This window comes from Lampetra fluviatilis, chromosome 5 (assembly GCF_964198595.1).
Source record: "Lampetra fluviatilis chromosome 5, kcLamFluv1.1, whole genome shotgun sequence".
In the NCBI taxonomy this organism is placed as follows: domain Eukaryota; kingdom Metazoa; phylum Chordata; class Hyperoartia; order Petromyzontiformes; family Petromyzontidae; genus Lampetra; species Lampetra fluviatilis.
The window spans coordinates 16,165,625-16,184,267 of record NC_136279.1 but is presented as its reverse complement, the minus strand read 5'-3'; the positions used below and the strand labels follow the sequence as shown (position 1 = coordinate 16,184,267).

Genomic DNA, 18,643 nt, shown 5'->3' with positions numbered 1-18,643 from the left:
AAAGTCAGAGAAGGACATACGCAGGCACACGTGGGCATTCAACTTGCATGGACATGCAGGCCTGTACGGGCAGACAGGCCTGGGCAGACATCAGTGAAGGCATTGGGTACAGACGACAACAAACACAAAGCTCCCCTGTAAAGCCTACACAGGCAATTGGGCAAATGCGGCTCGCGATCACCTATTAGGGTCTGCATGGTACATGATGGGGTGTAGCTAGTACCACGGTTGATCGCCTTTGTCTCCGCAAATCTCGATGCTCATAAACTGCTCCAGGCACTCATCTGAGGCTGTGTCAACCTAGGGAAGGCCCAGGATCGGTTCTGATATAATTCGCCACTGATGTTAGCCATGGGCGGGAATCGAACACGATAAGCTGGGTTTGTATTGCGGTGCACAAACCATGAAGCCACCACTCCCCAAGCAGACGACCAACAACAATGGTCGCCATTCGCCAATAGGTGGTGGTGACGTCACCACGGCGCTTGTGCCAGGCCAGGTGCACTCCGAGGCCATGTGAAGTGTCGAAGGCTCGCTGACAGGAGCTTATGGGACAAACCCAGATGCCATGGGTTGATGACTGAGATGACTGGCAGATGCACCAACTGTGCCCCCTACTGTGCAAATTTTATGTATTTTAGCCACCCGGCGCTCTGCTCGTTGTTTTGAGAATCTCTCCTCTGTTCTCCGCTGTTGTTGGAGGGCAACTGCCTCCAACTGGCCAGTAGCGTCCTTCACGTGCCGTCTTCATCGAGGCTGATCTTGACACTATTGCTACCAGTCTTCGACAAGTCCACTGAGCTCCACATACATCTGTACCGCATCAGCCCATCTCTTCTCCAGCCCGTGCCGTGCCAGTTTAACCCCCTAGATCTGGCCAAACAGAAGCTGCTTGGACAAGCAGGATACTTGACCCAGCCAATGCAGCCTTGCCTGCCAGAGGAGCTCCCTCTTTTCAAGGATTTATGATCTCCTCACACAATACAGCCTGGTTAAACCCAGGATGGATCGTAGGCAGGCCAGCCTAAATGTTTCAAACCAGCTCAGATGTTCCATTAGAGGGTTCCCCATTTCGCAAGCAAACAGTAGGGAAGGCAAGACTGTGGCCGAGAAGACCCAGACCAGGTAGCTTTCACACAACGTTTTGCGCCTGCCAAAATAATAATTCCGTTTGGCTGATTCGGAATGAGACCTCTCCTACCAAACTGGAATTGGGCCATAAGCACACTGCCCATGTACAGAAACGTCTCCATTCTCTCCACGACTGCCCCATCAGTCACTGGGAAGTTGAAGGGGTGGAGTATTGGATGACACAAAATACTCAGGCAGGTGCTTAGTTTTAGTGGGGCTGATGGTAAAGCACCACCTCTACTTAGTGGCATACTTCAGACTCAGCAGCAAAACCTGCAACTCCTTCTCAGTGAGCAGCACCCACCAGATCATCAGTGTCCATAACATGGTTGACCAATAGGGAGCTAGGCCTTGACCGCACCCAGGCATCGATCAGCTTCCCATTGTATCTGTACCAGTCATGAAAAGCTTGTCGAAGAAATGTTAAATAATGTGGGAGCCAGAGGACATCCCTGTCGCACCCAACATGAACAGGGAGTGGCTCTGACTTCTGGCCACGCAACTTCACCCAGGTCTGCCCACCATCATAAAGGTCCTTAATGATTGTGAACATAGTCAGGGACCCTAAAAGCACGAAGAACCACCCAGAGCCCTGGCCTTCTTAAAAGGGGGACCACCTCCGATTACCACGGTTGGCTACGTATGTTGCGAAAGAAGTTTAACATACATACACCTGGGCATCCTTCCAATCCTGCGGAACCTATCCTGTGGTTCAAACAGTTGTGATTATGTCATATAGGGCAGTCTGCACAAATACGCCACCCTTCCTCAGCAGTTCACTTGGGAGATCATCTCTGCCCGGCGATTTTCCTGGTCTCAGACTCCGGATCGCCCCTCTTACTTCCTTAACAGATGGCACCTCAGCCAGCCACTCACAGGGGTGGCGACTTCTGCCAATATCTGAAGCATGGCGGCCCCAGCAATGAAGATTGTCCCCACCTGACCCCATGATGTTATCTGTGCTGAGGTAATTCCCCTCACCAAGACCTCAGAGAAATGGTCTGCAAACCTGCAAGCCTGTTCCTGGGGGTCGACCAGACATGCAAACACACACAGGCACTCGCAGACACACACAAACTTGCACGCAAGTGTACCCATGGACACGCATGGACATGCACAAACACGCATCTTACTACACCCATGCGCACATCTACATGTGCAATGTGTGCGTGTACATGCATGGAGGAGTGTCGTGGTGAGTGCACTGCACTACAAACCTGGCGAACTGATTTAGCTTCCCACCCATGGTCAACATCAGTAAGGAATATCTGAACCCACCCTGGAATTGCTCTAGGTCAGGTGTGGTCCTGGACATACCACCAGCTAGAGTGCCGTGCCGGCCTTCAACTGTGCTCACTAACTAAAACTCGCCAAAACAGCCTACGTGGCTACTCGGGGAATCTTTGTCCTTGTCCGTGCCTACGAGCGCTCTCACCGGCGGGTGAAGTGGCGAGCGTGAGACGGGGGGCGTCCGAGGGGAGGGGCTCCCCGTCAAGCTGCCAGGAGAGGGTGGGTGCGGGGTTCCCGCGTGCCGTGCACACCAATGAGAACGCTTCGCCCGGACTCACCACACGCTCCCTGAACGACGCCACGATCTTCGGAGTCCCGTCTGGATAGAGCGAGAAACGCAGAGAGGCAGTCAGTCGACACAATGCCTGATCAACAAATACGAAGGAGACATCACAGCGATACACTCCGCTACTTCTAACGCGATTATCTGCCTTGACCACCTGAATGTCAAATTGTAGTTGTCGCTCTGCATCTACATCAGCGGCCATATTGAAGAAGCCGTCATAGGCAGGGGAGAAAAGGAGAGTCTTGAGTCTGGACTTGTACGGACACGGGACGGAACACAGAGATCCACAGACACAGGCTCAGAGAGCACCTGCGGTGGCGCGAGCTGCACTGGTGTTGCGTGTGTCGCACCTTCGAGTGCGAGTAGGGCGTAGTCCTGCTGCGAGTCGTGTGGCGTCACGGCGAAGCACTGGTACGCGCCGGCGTGCGCGCGCGTCACACTTGTCAGCACCAGCGTCTGGTTGTGGCTCCCCTGCAGGTGGTATGCACGCACAGGCTCGCAGTCATGTGGGTACGCATGCACGCGCGCACAACAAGGTAAGGCACACATGGGGAAGATCGTAGGCCAGCAGAATAGGCCCTGGGACTTCCCTGGCTCGCTGTCCTTCTAAGGACCGACCAGGGCAAGCCAGCGGCGCGGCCCTGAGATTCCAGAGCCGATGCTCTTGTAAGAGCCGGTCTGGTTGGCTAAGGGTGCCGAGATCCGAGCTTGACCAGGGCCGGGTGAGCTAGCCTCCCCTAACTCTCTAGTGGAGGACTCGGGAGCAGACTAGCCGGGATTAGCGATAGTGGTGTCTCCCTGTTAGACGGGTGAAGGGGCCGCTACCCCTTCAAGAGTTGTCTATTTCCCCCGGTGTGTAATAAATAAGTGTGCCTCCGACTACGTCGTCTACGTCTCCTTGAACTCACTACACACACACACAGCACGCGGATACGCATGCACGTGTACGCACACCGATACGCAAGCACGCACGCACAAACGCGGGTACACATGCACACACATGTGTACACACACGGGCACGTATTGGCTGGTTTACTGAGTCACTGTTTTGCCAATACTGACTGACTGGATGAGCTAATTAGGCGAGTATCTGGCTTACCGATTGACCAACTAACCAGATAACTGGCTGATATACTGACTGTTTGGTGAATGTCTGGCTGTCTGGTGGACTGACCAATTAGTCGGGTGTCTGCACGAGAGGCCGGAGTCAGACCGTTACCTGCACGCGAGCTCCTCCACCCTCCCGCAGGCGCTCCCCGTTGTGGTACCAGGTGATGCGGAACTCGGGCTCCCAGCCCGGATAACGCGGGGAGGACGAGTCCGACGCGGCGTATATGTCTACCACAGACAGACAGCGGCACGGCACACAACACTCACTCACCACAACACTCATCACAACACTCGCATTAAACACTCAGAACGCCATTCACCATATCTACACCAGAGAGCGGCACGGCTGGATGTTAAGGTAGGCGATTGTGGTGGGAGTTGGGTGACAGGGTGGGTGAGTGTTGGGGGAGTTGGGTGACAGGGTGGGTGAGTGTTGGGGGAGTTGGGTGACAGGGTGGGTGAGTGTTGTGGGAGTTGGGTGACAGGGTGGGTGAGTGTTGGGGGAGTTGGATGACAGGGTGGGTGAGTGTTGGGGGAGTTGGGTGACAAGGTGGGTGAGTGTTGGGGGAGTTGGGTGACAGGGTGGGTGAGTGTTGGGGGAGTTGGGTGACAGGGTGGGTGAGTGTTGGGGGAGTTGGGTGACAGGATGGGTGAGTGTTGGGGATTGAGTCTTCGGGTAGGTGATTGTTGGGGGAGTTGAATGTTCCGGTAGGTGGGTATGAGGCTCGGTGATTTTTGGAGGAGTTGGGGGGCCCACCTCCAGAGCGAGCCCCCCCCGGCCGCACGCGGTAGGAGCCCATGCCGAGCGCGGGGTCCGGCGAGAAGCGGACGCCGCCGCCCGACACAGTGCAGGTGAGCACCACGGAGCTGCCCGCGCTCGTGCGCACGTTCCGTGGAGACAGCGACACGCGCAGCGGCTCTACGTGGGGCGACGCACGCGTGCACACACGCACAGATACCAGACACATGCACGTGTATCAGACACATACACATGCATCGTACACACACACACGTACTCACAGATACCAGACACATGCACGTGTATCAGATACATACACATGTATCGTACACACACACACGTACTCACAGATACCAGACACATGCACGTGTATCAGATACATACACATGTATCGTACACACACACGTACTCACAGATACCATGTACATTTGTATACTATACATACATTTGTATCAGATGCACACACGTACAGATCCCCTGTATACCAGTTCAGATAATTATCACTGGTGTTGGCAGCCGTGAGCGGGAATTGAACTCGGGTCGTCGGGTTCGTAGCGCGCTAACTGCTACACTACCACTTCCCAGAAACACGTATACACATACATACGCTAGACATATTTTTGTGGGTACTAAATGTATGTGCAGAGAGTTCACACAACCCTCCAGTTAGAGACTGACACCCTTCTGGGGCCGATATAAATAGTGCTACTTTGTGGGAAATCTCCTATGGATAAACTGGCTTCCATCAGGGGAATGTAGAATATTCACCCTGGGTGTATAGCCAACCAATAGAGGTGAATGCAGTCACATGCGAATGTATGCATGGAGACACTTTAACATATTATTTAATTATAACAGAACAACATTTAGGGAACAAAGTTGTTTTCAAAGAGTTTCTGGCAGTGAGTGCACGGCACTTTGGAGGGGCGGAGGGGGGGGCGAGGGGGAACTGGGTGGGGAGGGGGGCGGGGTGTGCTCCGGACTCACCGGTGACGGTGAGCCTGCCGGACGTGTGAGCGGCGCCCAGCTCATTCCACACCTCGCACGCATACGTGCCCGAGTCCCCCGGATGGGCGTTGTCGATCCGCAGCGCGGCCTGGTCCATGCGGTAGCGGCCCTGACGATGGAACCAAAGAGGAGACAATGCGACCGTCGGCACCGCCGCCGCCGCCACCACCACCAGCAGCTTCTACACCGTCAACATCAACATTGTCATCGACGACACTGGAAGCAACACCATCAACTTCACCATCATCATCAACAACAACACCACCACTATCATCATCATCATCTTCAACATCTTCAACACCACCGCCAACAGTTATTGCCATGAAGATCGCTGCTTCCACGAATACAAATACCACCATGAACAAAGATCCCGGTGTAGTCAACATAGAAAAAACCTGAATAATTACAAAGACTTTCTTTCAGGATGGTTCTACAATGCTAAGCTTGCCCAATTCACTTTGAGTGAGAGATTTCCACATGGAAGGAAACCCGTATACTCAGAGAAAACCCACCAAGCATACGAAGGAAAAACACTCAAAGGGCTGCAGAAATGGATGAATAAACCCACCAGCTGCGTCATTATATCCTGGCAACCTTGCTACCCGGCGATATTAGTAGTTTCACAAAATCTACGCGATCCATTAACCTCCGATGCATTTGGGGCGTGCATTTTTCGATCTCGGAGGTAAAGCCACCAAATTTCTGGGAGACACGACCGAGACATGGCGAGTTGGCATCCCCTCTCTCTGTCACCCCCTCTCTCTCACTTATAAATCGAGATATATTTCCAACGTAAATAGTTCTGGTTGTTTATCAGCCATATATATAAAACATTTCCCTGCCTTTGTTATACAATGCAACCGCTGTAAACCCTCCCTTCCCATATAACTTGCTTGCTGCCGTGTCAGCCATTATGGGCAGAATAATCTGACTGAGCACGAGGCCAGTAAATATTAAACTTGGGACGTAATCTATGAATTTCACAACAACTGCTTTTAGACACCCGGGAGAGAGAGCCTTTCTGAGATCGTGCTGGCCGAACCATGCCGTTTGGTGGCTTTGCCCTGGGCAAGAGCGACTGCCCCACCTGTGTTTGCATGACGGCCTTGCCATCGCGCACCCAACGGTGTGTGGGCGGCGGGTGTGCCACGGCGCGACACGCCAGTTCCACCGACTGACCCGCCCACACCTGCGTGTGTCCCGGCATGGAGTCCAGGATGACGGGCGAGGCTCGTGCTGGCTCTGCACATGGACACGCACGGCACACACACACATACACCGCAAACGCATGCGCAGGCACACACGCACACACGTACGAACGGGCACACATTATACAAAGATCCCCCATGTAGCCTTAACAGACTGTTGGGGAAAGTGCTGGTAGCGAGCCCCTATGAAGGCCGGCACGGCACACGAGGGGGTCAGTGGCCAGCAACAAGCCTGACCACCTTTTTGTCCCCAGTGATGATGATTTTATACACCGCACCAAGTTCTTATTTGAGGCGACCTACGGGAAGCCCAGGACTGGTTCAGAAAATGACCACTGATGTTGGCCGTGAGTGGGAATTGAAATCTGGTCATCGGGTTCGTAGTGCAGCGCGCTAACCTCTAAATTACCGCTCCCCACACATACTCTATATACATATACACATACTCACTTGTGCAAGCACACTTGTGCAAACGCAATTATATTAACAAGCCCACACATGCACACAACGACAAAGTATAGGCTTCAGTTGGGGCAAATGCTGTATGAGACTCGAGTATGCTATATGCATACTCGCGAATATGCTCACAAATAGACGTAAGGACATACTATACAATATTCACATAAGTGTAGATAATGTGCGTATAGTACCCAGTACGCGCGTACAGAACCCGTAAGCCACACTCGTTTACACACTCACAAGGACCGACATTCACATACATTAAAACGCTCTCTCAATAACCCAGTTGAAGACCCATGCTCACTCAACTGGTGTTGGCCGTGAGTGGGAATCGAACTCGGGTGGCCGGGTTCATAGCACAGCGCGCTAACCACTACACTATCGCTCCCCATACTCTCCCCACAATACACACGCCAACCTGCACCCACATACAACGCTGTCAAGTTCCAGTTTTCCAATCGATATATTTGTTTCGAACAAGCACCATTTATTTCAAGCAAAAAGTTCTTTGGGGAAAAAATGATAGCACAAATGAAAACGAATGCGTCTCTTGCTGAAGATCCACAGCTCAATCTCGCCTGATCAACTTAACAACAATGCCTAACTCAGAGCACACACAATCATCAGCAACCGAAAAGAGAAACATTTCCGTTTTGGAAAATGCATCTTGACTTATTCCAATGAAAACAATCAAATCTACTCCTTATTGATGGAAACCTCGTGACACGCACGCAGACACACACACGCTTATTTCTCCCACAGAGTCTTAGAAGTCAGATTAACATCTTGACTAAAACACATCGCCTTGGCAATTTACCCAGTGTTGTCAAAAGAGGCATTGTGGTGTTTTTGGCAAAAATCAAATGAAGATAATCGTTCAGCCACACATTCATCTAGTCCTCGGTGTCTGATTTGTGTATCGATAGTAACTGCATTTCTACAACTTTTTGTAAAAAAATACAAATTGACAGAAATAAGCAGAAACGTGGCCATTGTCTCCCTCATAGTCACCCTGTTAATATTTAACCTTCTCTCGAGGTTCAGTGGTGGATCGGTGGTTAAAGTAGCATGCTATGAACCCGGCAACCCAGGTTCTAATTTCCAGCCACAGCTAACATCGGTGAAGAGTTATTTCTGAACCGGTCCACACTGACCAGTGTGATAAAATATGGTCAAATCAACCGGCCTGACTGGATGGTGTGGGAAGGCCTTCATCCAGCAGTGGATTTAAAAAATGGCCGTACATTACATTAAATCCCGTGACGTATTCCTCTGTCGATCTAACTCACCAACCTATTCTCTCCTCTTTCATTCTCTCACTGTAGCTCTTCCTCCCGCTCTTTCACACTCTTTCCCCTGGAACTTGATCCGCCTCTTGTTCACTCAACCTCTCAGATGTGTTCTCTCTTCCTTTGATCAGCTCTCGTCCGCTCCCCCTTCATTTACTTATTTACGTGTGTCCTTTCCCCCACATTGATTCCACCTGCACTATCAGCGTCGCGTTACGAGACGAAGAATCCGGGAGGATCTCCCGCAGAGCAGTTGCAACCCTTTCACGTTAGAGAACAACGCACGGACATCGATACTGTGCAACTACTTCTCAGGCTTTCGCGACCAATATTATCCAAAATAATAAAAAATTGTAGTTAGATCATGTAAATATAAATGTGTCGTTGAAACCGCCACCACCCGACACATCCAATTAGTGAGGTTTCTCACGAAAACAAAACGAGCCAATTTGTTACTCCACACACAACGGCTCAGCCCTCGTAATCTCAAAGCCACCAGATTCACCACCTTCAATCTCCCTTTCTCACGATCTCTCTCCATATCTCTCCTTCTTGTTTACTCAGTTCTCTACTGTCCTGACTTTCCCTCGCTCTACCGCCCGCACTCTTCATCTCACAACCCCAGGGGGTTTGGGAGCCTCGTAAATCTCTGTGTGATCCACCAACCCTTGTCTCCAAAGGGAGAACACAGGCACCCCTGAGCAGACTATCCCCGGCCGTGTGTGCGTGTTTTCCCCGCAGTCGCCTGGATTCTCTCTCCGGGTCGCCCGGTTTTTCCCTCTACATTTAGAATCAACGCACATTTGGATCATTGGTCAATATAAATTTCCACGTGATAAGCGACTTCGTTAAGCTATCATTTGTGGCCAGGTCGCTTCTGAATAATAACTAATAGCTCAGTGGGCTTTACCTGGTAAACTAAAAAATTTTAGTTAGAGTTAATTTTTAATTTTTATGATTTTCTTACCTTTACTATACTTTGCACTCCTATCATTATTTGTACGTTTTGTTGTTGTAACATTCTGACCCGCTCTTACTGGACATCTGTAAAAAATAACTTCATAGTTCATCGGATTTTTCCAGAATAAATAAAGATTCTGATTCTGATTCTCTCACTCACACACTCGCTTCATGAACTCGCTCTCTTCCTTAAACTATGCCAGTCCGTACCATTGAACTATATTGATAATGTACAGTACAGCCCGGTCTCATTCTACTGCTTGGTAAATCCATCCAATATTGGCCAGTGTGCGACCTTGCATTCCACATTTCAGTATTCCTCGCACCAATTTTAACCCGCACGAGTCTTTGTTAAACCAACGGTAACTCCTTCGATAATTGTTTTTTTGCTAGACACACGTGTAGGCCCCGTACCAGCCGCCATCTCATTTAAACCGCACGTGGCACGTACACGCGTGGGTGCAGGCGAAGTGCTCGCCTGCGTACGTACACGTACGCATGCGTGTGCCAGGTGCACGTGTACCCATGACGGCGAGTCGCGCCGAGTTGCTTGTGTGCGACTCCCCGGTGTAGCGGTGCCGCGTGGCGCAGCGGTACGTGTGCGCCTCGTCCTCCTTCTGCACATCGCTGATGTGGAGCACGCCAGCGCGCGTGATCAGGAACCGTCCGTCTGCACGCACACGTACGAGCACAATAACAAAGATCCCCCCCCCACGCCGTTTATATATGTATGTGTATAATTATGTTGAATGTTGAACTTCTTTCGCACCGTACATAGCCAACCACACTAATCGGAGGCGTGGGATAAGGACAACAAACTAAAGACAAAAAGCAGTTCTAAAGAAATTAGTTTACAATATACATTTTAAAGTGCATAGTTCCAGTGACTTCCTAATATCGGACAAGCGTTCAAGACGGCCGCAGAAGCGCATCTGAAAGCGCGCGATGCAGTGGCCGTCTTTGTTCCATGGTGAGCCAAATGCACCTCTTGAGGCCAAAACGGCACACGTGGAATACCAAAGACAGAATCGCAGAAGTGGCACTGCCACAGGGCAGTGCCACGGCCTAGCAGTAGCACATCCACCGCTTGTTGCAGAGGTGCATGGTTCGAATCCAGTAGCCGCCCTTGTTAATACTGGGGGTGTAACAACCATAATAATGTGCCGTCTGCTTCGCAGTGGACGTTAAAGATTCCGTGATGTCACTTGTAAAAGTAGGCCATTGTGTGCCGGTGTCATGGTCCAAATATGCAAAATTTGAAAAGTTCCCTGTAAATTACTTAATTGGAATTAATCTAAGTAGCAATCATTGCCCCCAAGTGCGAAAACTTGGCAGGACCCTCGAGTCATGAGACACAGTGAGGCTTCCCTGGGCAAACAAGCAGAATAGTAGCAATAATATCGCCGGCCTCCACCTGACATGCTTTAAGAGTCTGCATCATGCTCCAACATCCATAGAGCACTCGATCATTTCAGTCGGTTTGTTTGGTGTCTCTCGAGATCATCATCCTTTCGAGGAGTCACACAAGCATCGGGCGCCGTCCTCATCCATGCAGGTGAGTGAGCAGTAACTCACACAGTGGCCCAATTTGAAAATTAGCAACAAAATCGATGTTCAAGCAGTGCATTGGCAGCAGTGGACAGGGAGAAAGTTTACAGTGTTTTACTGCTTTCCTCATTGACAGACACACCGCTTTGCAATGGTAAATCACATACAGGCTGAGGTTTCCCAACAATGGCACTTTGTTTGATAGCAACGTTCCTTCTATTTTGAGTGGTTTTGGCCATTACCGAAAAAAAAACACAAAAGAACTGGACAAAAAAATATCCCAAGCAGGACCCTCCGTAAAAAGAGTCTTGAGACTCAGTGAGTCTTTCCTGGGTAAATATAAAATACAATAATGGCCTGTTGTTACTATTTAATAGCAGGAGTACGGCTCTTTTGTCAATCCACTGCTGGATGAAGGCCCACCTAGGAGGTTTATCTGAGCATACTTCACCATGTTGGTTAGGGGAGGTTGGTGAAGCCAGGGAGCATAAAAGCTTTGCCGATGAATTATGCGTAATTACGAGACTCAGATATTGAAATTAGGCCAGGGTTTGCCTGTTTCAACAAACGCTGCTGCAAAACATTGGTCCAATGCATCTGAATATTATTTTTGGCGTATAAACAGGCCAATGTGTGTTTTGTATTCAGCTTGAAATAACTATTCAAGAGGCAACAGAGTGGATCAGAGGTCAGAGCGCTGAGCTGGTACTAATTATTAGATCCTGATTTCTAATCTGGTCACTTGCCCATGATTAAACAAAATCAGGATTGTATTAAGTTCAGTGAGTTAATGGTTTCAGTCCAGTCACGAAGACCTGCTTAAAATGCCATCATTTTAAACGTGTATTTGCACTTAAAGCTGCTAAGTTCCAGCTTCGAGATTAAAAAATCTCAGTTTTATTTTCGTTCATCTAATACAGTAATGCTCTCTGTCGCAGGGCAGGTGGGAAAGTGCTGCCCCCTAGTGTGAATAAGAGGTTATTTGAAGGTATCTCACAAGCAGTTCTGTGACATCTCCTTCTGCAGGCTGTTCTCTAAGCATCTGGGGTGATTCACTGCTCTGCAAGAATTCTCATAAAAATCTTAATCTTGGGACATGACACCGATGTGCGAGCACACATAAAATGGGGGGGGGGGGAAGAACAATAATACAAAAATATATACATAAGTTCAAAGGCTGTATTTATTTACGATGGCAAAGTATTTTTTTTCAGTCAGTGCAAACTACGCACATTCTTATTTTTTCAGTCAGTGCAAACTACGCACATTCTTCCTGTGATCTTTTTTTATTTACTAGGACAAGCACATGGCACAGCCTGAACGTCTCACAGAACAGAATGGCACAAAGGCAGCAGCAGCAGCCCCTAAGCAGGGAGAGAGGAACGGGGGTTGCGGATGGACACAGGGCTTATCCCGCTCCCCCCCCACCCCGTACCCTATGGCCCGGAATGGCAAATGCCATCGTGCCCTATTAATTAAGCCCCCCACTCCCTCCACCATCACTACCACCACCGCCTACCCCCCCCCACCCTATCTCCCACAGTCTCCCCATCATCCTCCCCGTCCCGACGTGAACGGCGGCGGTGGCGGCAGGAGGGGGGGGGGGCACGACCGGGAATAGGGCTGTAATGGGTTCAGCATCGACAGCCGTCATGCGCGGTTCATCATAACGCTCCGCAAAATCTGGGTCAGCAACTGGCGAGAGGAAGAGGAGTGAAAGAGGGAAGGGCACAGCGAAACAGCGTTGTGCGTGCAGGCACGTGTACGGACACACATGTGCAATATGTATGCAAGCACATGCACACATGGGGAGATGCGCACGCACGCGCATGCATGTGCATAAGCATTTGCTTGTGGACGGACACACGTGTGCATATGCGCACCCACACACATACAAGGCCGGGGTCATTATATTCGAATGCTTGCACGTGGATTCGTGCACGCATGTGCGCACATGCATATAAATATCCTGTACATATGCACGAGCATCACTCGCTGTGCACGAGCAAATGCACGTACAAATTTTACGCGTTAAAATGTCTCCAAAAAAACACGTGGATGTACAATATGCATGCATACACGCAGGCATTTAAATTCTAATATTTGCACACACACAAAATTCTGTATGTACCTGCAAGTGCACATACATGCATATTATGTGTTTAACGGTTATACATATATACACGTAGTCATATAAAACACATGAACTCACACATGATTGCACATCCAGGCAGTGTATGCATATACGGTACAAAGACAACGATCGCGACAAAAGATTCCCCGTATAGCCTCTAAGGACTGTTGTGGCAAGTGCTATTTAGCGAGCACTTAATAAAGGCCAGGACGGCACTGTCAGAATGTGATGTGGGCAGTACTCCACTCGACCGCCTTTATCTCCCCAGCACTGGAGTGACATCTACAAGGCCACACCGCTTCTCACTGAAGGCTGAGTTGATGTAGGGGAAGCCCAGGATCGGTTCAGATATTGTTCAACCACTGATGTTAGCCATGGTCCGGTATTGAACTGCTCCCCACAAACAGTATGCATATAAAACGTAGATGTCTACACACATGCACAGCATAACAATCACGATAACCATATTACGATCCATGCACACACACACACATATGCACACATAATTTGGATACGAACATACCCATGAACACATAGACACGCATTCAAATGAGCATGTCTACGCACGCACACACTAATAGAGAAATATAACAAAAACATAGGTTCCCCCCTTTATGCCGAATAGTGTATCGGACTAGTGCTGTTAGCAAGCACATATTGCAGCTGATACAACAGTGAGGACACGTGTGAATGGGTAGCCAGAACCACGCCTGCCCAGCCACCTTTGTCTCCCCACTGCTGCCGACAACGTGATCGCATTTCAGACTGAGTCGACTTAGGTAAGGTCCAGGCCATGTAGACAAAGCTAAACTAACTTTTTCAGAAGCGACCTGGCCACAACTGATAGTTCACCGAAGTGGCTTATCACGTGAAAATGTATAGCAGCTGAATACTGTAAAAGCATGTTTCTAAAATGTAAAGGGGAAAACCGGAGGACCCGAAGAAAATTCCACACGACCAATGGGAGAACATGCAAACTCAGGCGTCAGGGTCGGGATCGAACCCACAATCTCCTGTATATCAGGCAAGGGCGTAAACATCTAGCCACCACGACGCCCCTTAACATGTTGCCAAAATGACACAAATGCACATGTGTGTGTACGTACATGAACACACAGATAAAAATCCCCCGTGTAGCCTGTAACAGACTGTCGGGGCAAGTGCTGTTAGCGAGCACCTATGAAGGCCGGCACGGCACACGCCTGGCCGCCTTTGCCTTTCCAGTGCAGATACCTAAATACCGCATCAGGTACTCATTCAAGGCTGAGTCGACCTAGGGGAGGCTTCGGACTGGTTCAAATATTCACCAGTTATTGGTCGTGAGTGAGAATCAAACTCGGATCGCCGAGTTTAGAGTGCAGTGCGCTAACCACGACACTGCCGCTCCCCACAGAGTACACGTGCACGCACACACACACACACCACATACCCTAATCCACATGAGAACATTCTGTATTATGTATGATGTACATGCAATCTCCATTCCATAAATGTGTGCATACATACATTAAAGGTCATTTATTACACATTCAGAAAACACACGGGGTGAGCACTAACAACGGAGCCTTTATCAAACATTATCTCTGGGTAAACTGAGGTGAATTCAATAGCTGATCGATGGATCGATCTATAGATTCATATTGATTCTTAAGCCCACGATACATGCATTGAATCTGGTATCCACAAAGCAACTGCTTAAAATTCACATTTGTTGGATCTAAAAGGCCCACGTGATCCCTTCAGCCACGATATTCACCGCAGTGTTAAAAAAATTAACCCATAAAAACGTTTTTCACTATAAATCCTTTATATGCGTGGCATCGGTTTTATTTTATTATTCATTTCTGTTTTTCTTGAGTAAGAGTTTCATTTTTATCACATTGGTATTTTAAATTAAATATGAAAAAAAAAAATTCCTAAAAAGTGGAAAATTTTGGAAAAAACATTTCACGAAAATAAATTGTCACGCACAACGAGTCTGTGTGCAAAATGTCAGCTCGATTGGATCACGGGAAGTGGGTTAAAAAACGACTGAAAGATTTGCACGGTCGTAAGCGCGCAAGCAAGCAAGCAAGTGAACTTAATATAAAGGATTTTTAAAAAATTAACCCGTAAAAACAAAGTTTTTCACTATAAATCCTTTATATGTGTGGCGGCTAGAGTCCTCTCGTCCTCTGGCTTGAGATAGCTGCCACCTATGGGTCAGATGATTGCCTGCCACCATTAAGCAATTGGTAATTAAATATAATGTTTTTTTTCCTAAAAAGTGGAACATTTTGGAAAAAAATTTTCACGAAAATAAATTGTCACGCACAACGAGTCTGTGTGCAAAATGTCAGCTCGATTGGATCACGGGAAGTGGGTTAAAAAACGACGGAAAGATTTGCACGGTCGTAAGCGCGCAAGCAAGCAAGCAAGTGAACGTAATATAAAGGAGTTAAAAATAAGATGTGTTTTAATCGAATCGTCACCAATTGGGCGGTGGTGGCTATGCATGCCGCCTGTAATCCAACACTGTAGAAACGAGGGTTGGTGGATCACACAAACGTTGCTCAACTCCCTTCCTGTAGGCGTCCAGATGCCATAATCCTCCCGCACGTATTTAAAAAAACTAATGAATGGGTTGAAAACATCTAAATATACATGTGCCTCCGTGTGTTGAGGATTCTGTAGCGTTCTGAGATGCAGTTGGCATCGGTGACGCTACTAAATACAAAATCACTCATTTTTATTATTAATCTGGGGGGAGGTTAATCATTCGACCCCTCGTGTGAAGGCGACCTACCCCTTGATCTGTGTGTCTGTGTACAATGGGGCATGGTGGAGCAGTGGTTTGTGCGATGTTATAAACGTGGCGAGCGGTGTCAGAAACTGTCCTAGACCTCCCGTAGGTCGACTCAACTTTTAGAAGAGTATCTGGTGCGGTGCCCCAACACCAGCGCCAGGGAGACAAAGGCGGGCTGAGCATCGTGTTGGCCACACAACGCTATTGTGTTGCCATGCTGTGCTTAATCGGTGCTCGCTAACGGCATGTTTTCCCTGACGGTCAATAAAGCTAAATGAGTGATGTGTGTCTGTGCGCATGCTAAGTCCCCATTGACACGTACGGACTTGTTCCTTTATAAAAATACATCCACAGCGAATTAACAGCATCCATCACCACGGAAACACAGGCAATGCCGCTCCGCAAAACCACAATGTGTTTTCGCACAACGAGCACAAAAACAGCAGAGCAACTGTATTTAGAGCACCACGGCAATGATGGCACACCGGCACTGACAGCACAATAACCTAAAGGACAGCCCAAAAAACCACATTGATTGCACAACAGCACTGGGCACACAACAATTATACTGACCTCACAACAACCAAAAATGATAGGAAAACAACCAGACTGACTGCACAACATCCACACCGAAAACACCACAACCACACTGACCACACAATAAGCACACCGACAACACCACAACCACACTAACCACACAACAACCAAAATGACCATATAACACTGATAGAACAAAACCCAGAATGGCAGCACAACAATCACACTCAGAGCAGAACAGCCACCCTGACATTGCCGCAACAAAGCTGAGCAAGAGTGACATCACAACGACAATGAACCTAAATCACAACACAACAACCATGCTGACAGTGTAATAACCACAGTAGCAGAACAACCGAACTAAGAGCGAAACACCCTTACTGACGATGTAATAACCCCAATGACAGCCCAATCACAGGCAGCATAATAACCAAGCGAACAGCACGAACCATATCATATCCTTACTGTAGGCATGATTTCCAAACTGACAAACATGACCAAACTTACTGCATAACAACCACAATAATGGCCAAACAACCATACGTAACACCAGGCATATGAATAAAGATCTGAATCTTTATTTAGACTGGAGGAATCTGACAAACTACGAAGCTTTTTTTCACAGATGTCCAGTAGGACACATTCATATTGACAGCCCAACGGCAGTGAAAGATAAAGATGCATCAATAAAATTACCATTCTACGAGAAGTGGCTTACGGGTTTCAGAATGACCGTGTCAGAGCCATGGAGCCAACACAGTAGAAGAGATTTAAGCCATAGGGACGAGGGTGTCTCTGTCTCACGGGGGTTTCACATGGCTGCAGCCACAGACTCAGCACCTCTGAGACGTGGGTCCGAATCTCAGTCCCCAAACATGGTACAAGAGGCCAGTTTCTCGCTTGTAGCGAGTTTGATGATTCTAGCCGAGTCAGCGGTAAGGACAACACCACCACGGCCTGCGCAAACAGTGAACTCGAGATGAAGAGATGGGAAGTCCAACTGATGCAGCTCCACCATCCCAGCCTCATACCTGTTATTGGACAGCAATGTCTAAGTGTGCATGGTGCCGGCCACCCACCCTCTAGTGTGCCGTGCCAGCCTTAATAAATGCTCGTTGAAAGCACTTGCACCGAAAGCCTGTTAAGGTTTTAAAGGAACCTTTGTCTGTGTGAGTATGGGAGTGCACGGGTGTACATGTGGGTGTGCATTTGTGTGTGTCTTTAGGTGCGTGTAAGCGTGAATATGTGTGCATGTGTTTGTCTTGGTGTGTGTGTAGATGCAAAAGCAGTCTTGGGCCTTCCCTAGATTGACACAGCGTCAAATGAGTACCTGGTGTAATGCGTAAACATCAGCACTAGGGTGACAAAGGCGGTTGGGCGTGATATTGGTCCACCACCCCATCATGTGCCATAGGCCGGCCCTCATAGATGCTCGCTAACTGTATGTCAGAGGCTTTAAAGGGACTCTTTGTCTCTGTATGCTTGCACATGTGTTGTGTGTATGTAAATGTACACACATGTGTCTTTGTATGTATTTGTGAACGTACATGAGCATGTGTGTATTTTCGTAAGTGTCCACATTTGTACATGTATGTACGAACACACGTGTAAGTGTGTCTTTGTCTTTGCATGTGTATACATACGTGTTTAGGTGCATGTGCGTATACTCTAGCATGCGTTAGCATGGTTGGCTACATACGGTGCGAAAGAAGTTCGACATACATACGTACAAGCGTGCATGTGCGTATGTGCGTGTGTGTGTGTACGTCATCTACAGGTCCAAGCATAGTGAAAGCAGCGTTCAATAGAGCGGCCCTTTAAAGCTCACTCCCCGCGGATTTGACACAATCGTGCACGCGGAGGGAATGATAATGGGTTAACCCTGCGTGTGCGTGCATGCGTACGGCATATCCATATACATACCAAACAGAACGCTCGTGTCAAGTGCTTATGTACGTGTGTAGATATGTGTGTTATTGTATTGTTGTATACGTGTATGTATGCGTGTACATATACACACGTACATGTGTTTGTTGTGCATGTACACCCATGTACATGGCGATCACAATGCGTGTGGAATAACAAAGGGCTGTATGTATTCTCTATGCATAGACATACAAGTACGTGTGTGTGTGTGTGTACAGCAGCCACATACAGAA

At 48.6% G+C, this 18,643-nt stretch overlaps 1 protein-coding gene across 2 annotated transcripts in view; it reads right to left on the bottom strand.

Annotated features, from left to right (window-relative positions):
* The window catches only part of LOC144932668 (cell adhesion molecule DSCAM-like), a 79,612-nt gene that overhangs the window by 39,409 nt on the left and 21,560 nt on the right, over positions 1-18,643 (bottom strand). For both annotated transcript variants that reach the window (XM_078856978.1, XM_078856980.1), the window contains exons 6-12: positions 10,004-10,150; positions 6,652-6,806; positions 5,544-5,673; positions 4,575-4,736; positions 3,927-4,045; positions 3,058-3,178; positions 2,567-2,740 (exon numbers count right to left, since the gene is read on the bottom strand). In XM_078856978.1, the coding sequence (XP_078713104.1) occupies positions 2,567-2,740; positions 3,058-3,178; positions 3,927-4,045; positions 4,575-4,736; positions 5,544-5,673; positions 6,652-6,806; positions 10,004-10,150 (1,008 nt within the window). The remainder of the gene's footprint in view (positions 1-2,566; positions 2,741-3,057; positions 3,179-3,926; positions 4,046-4,574; positions 4,737-5,543; positions 5,674-6,651; positions 6,807-10,003; positions 10,151-18,643) is intronic.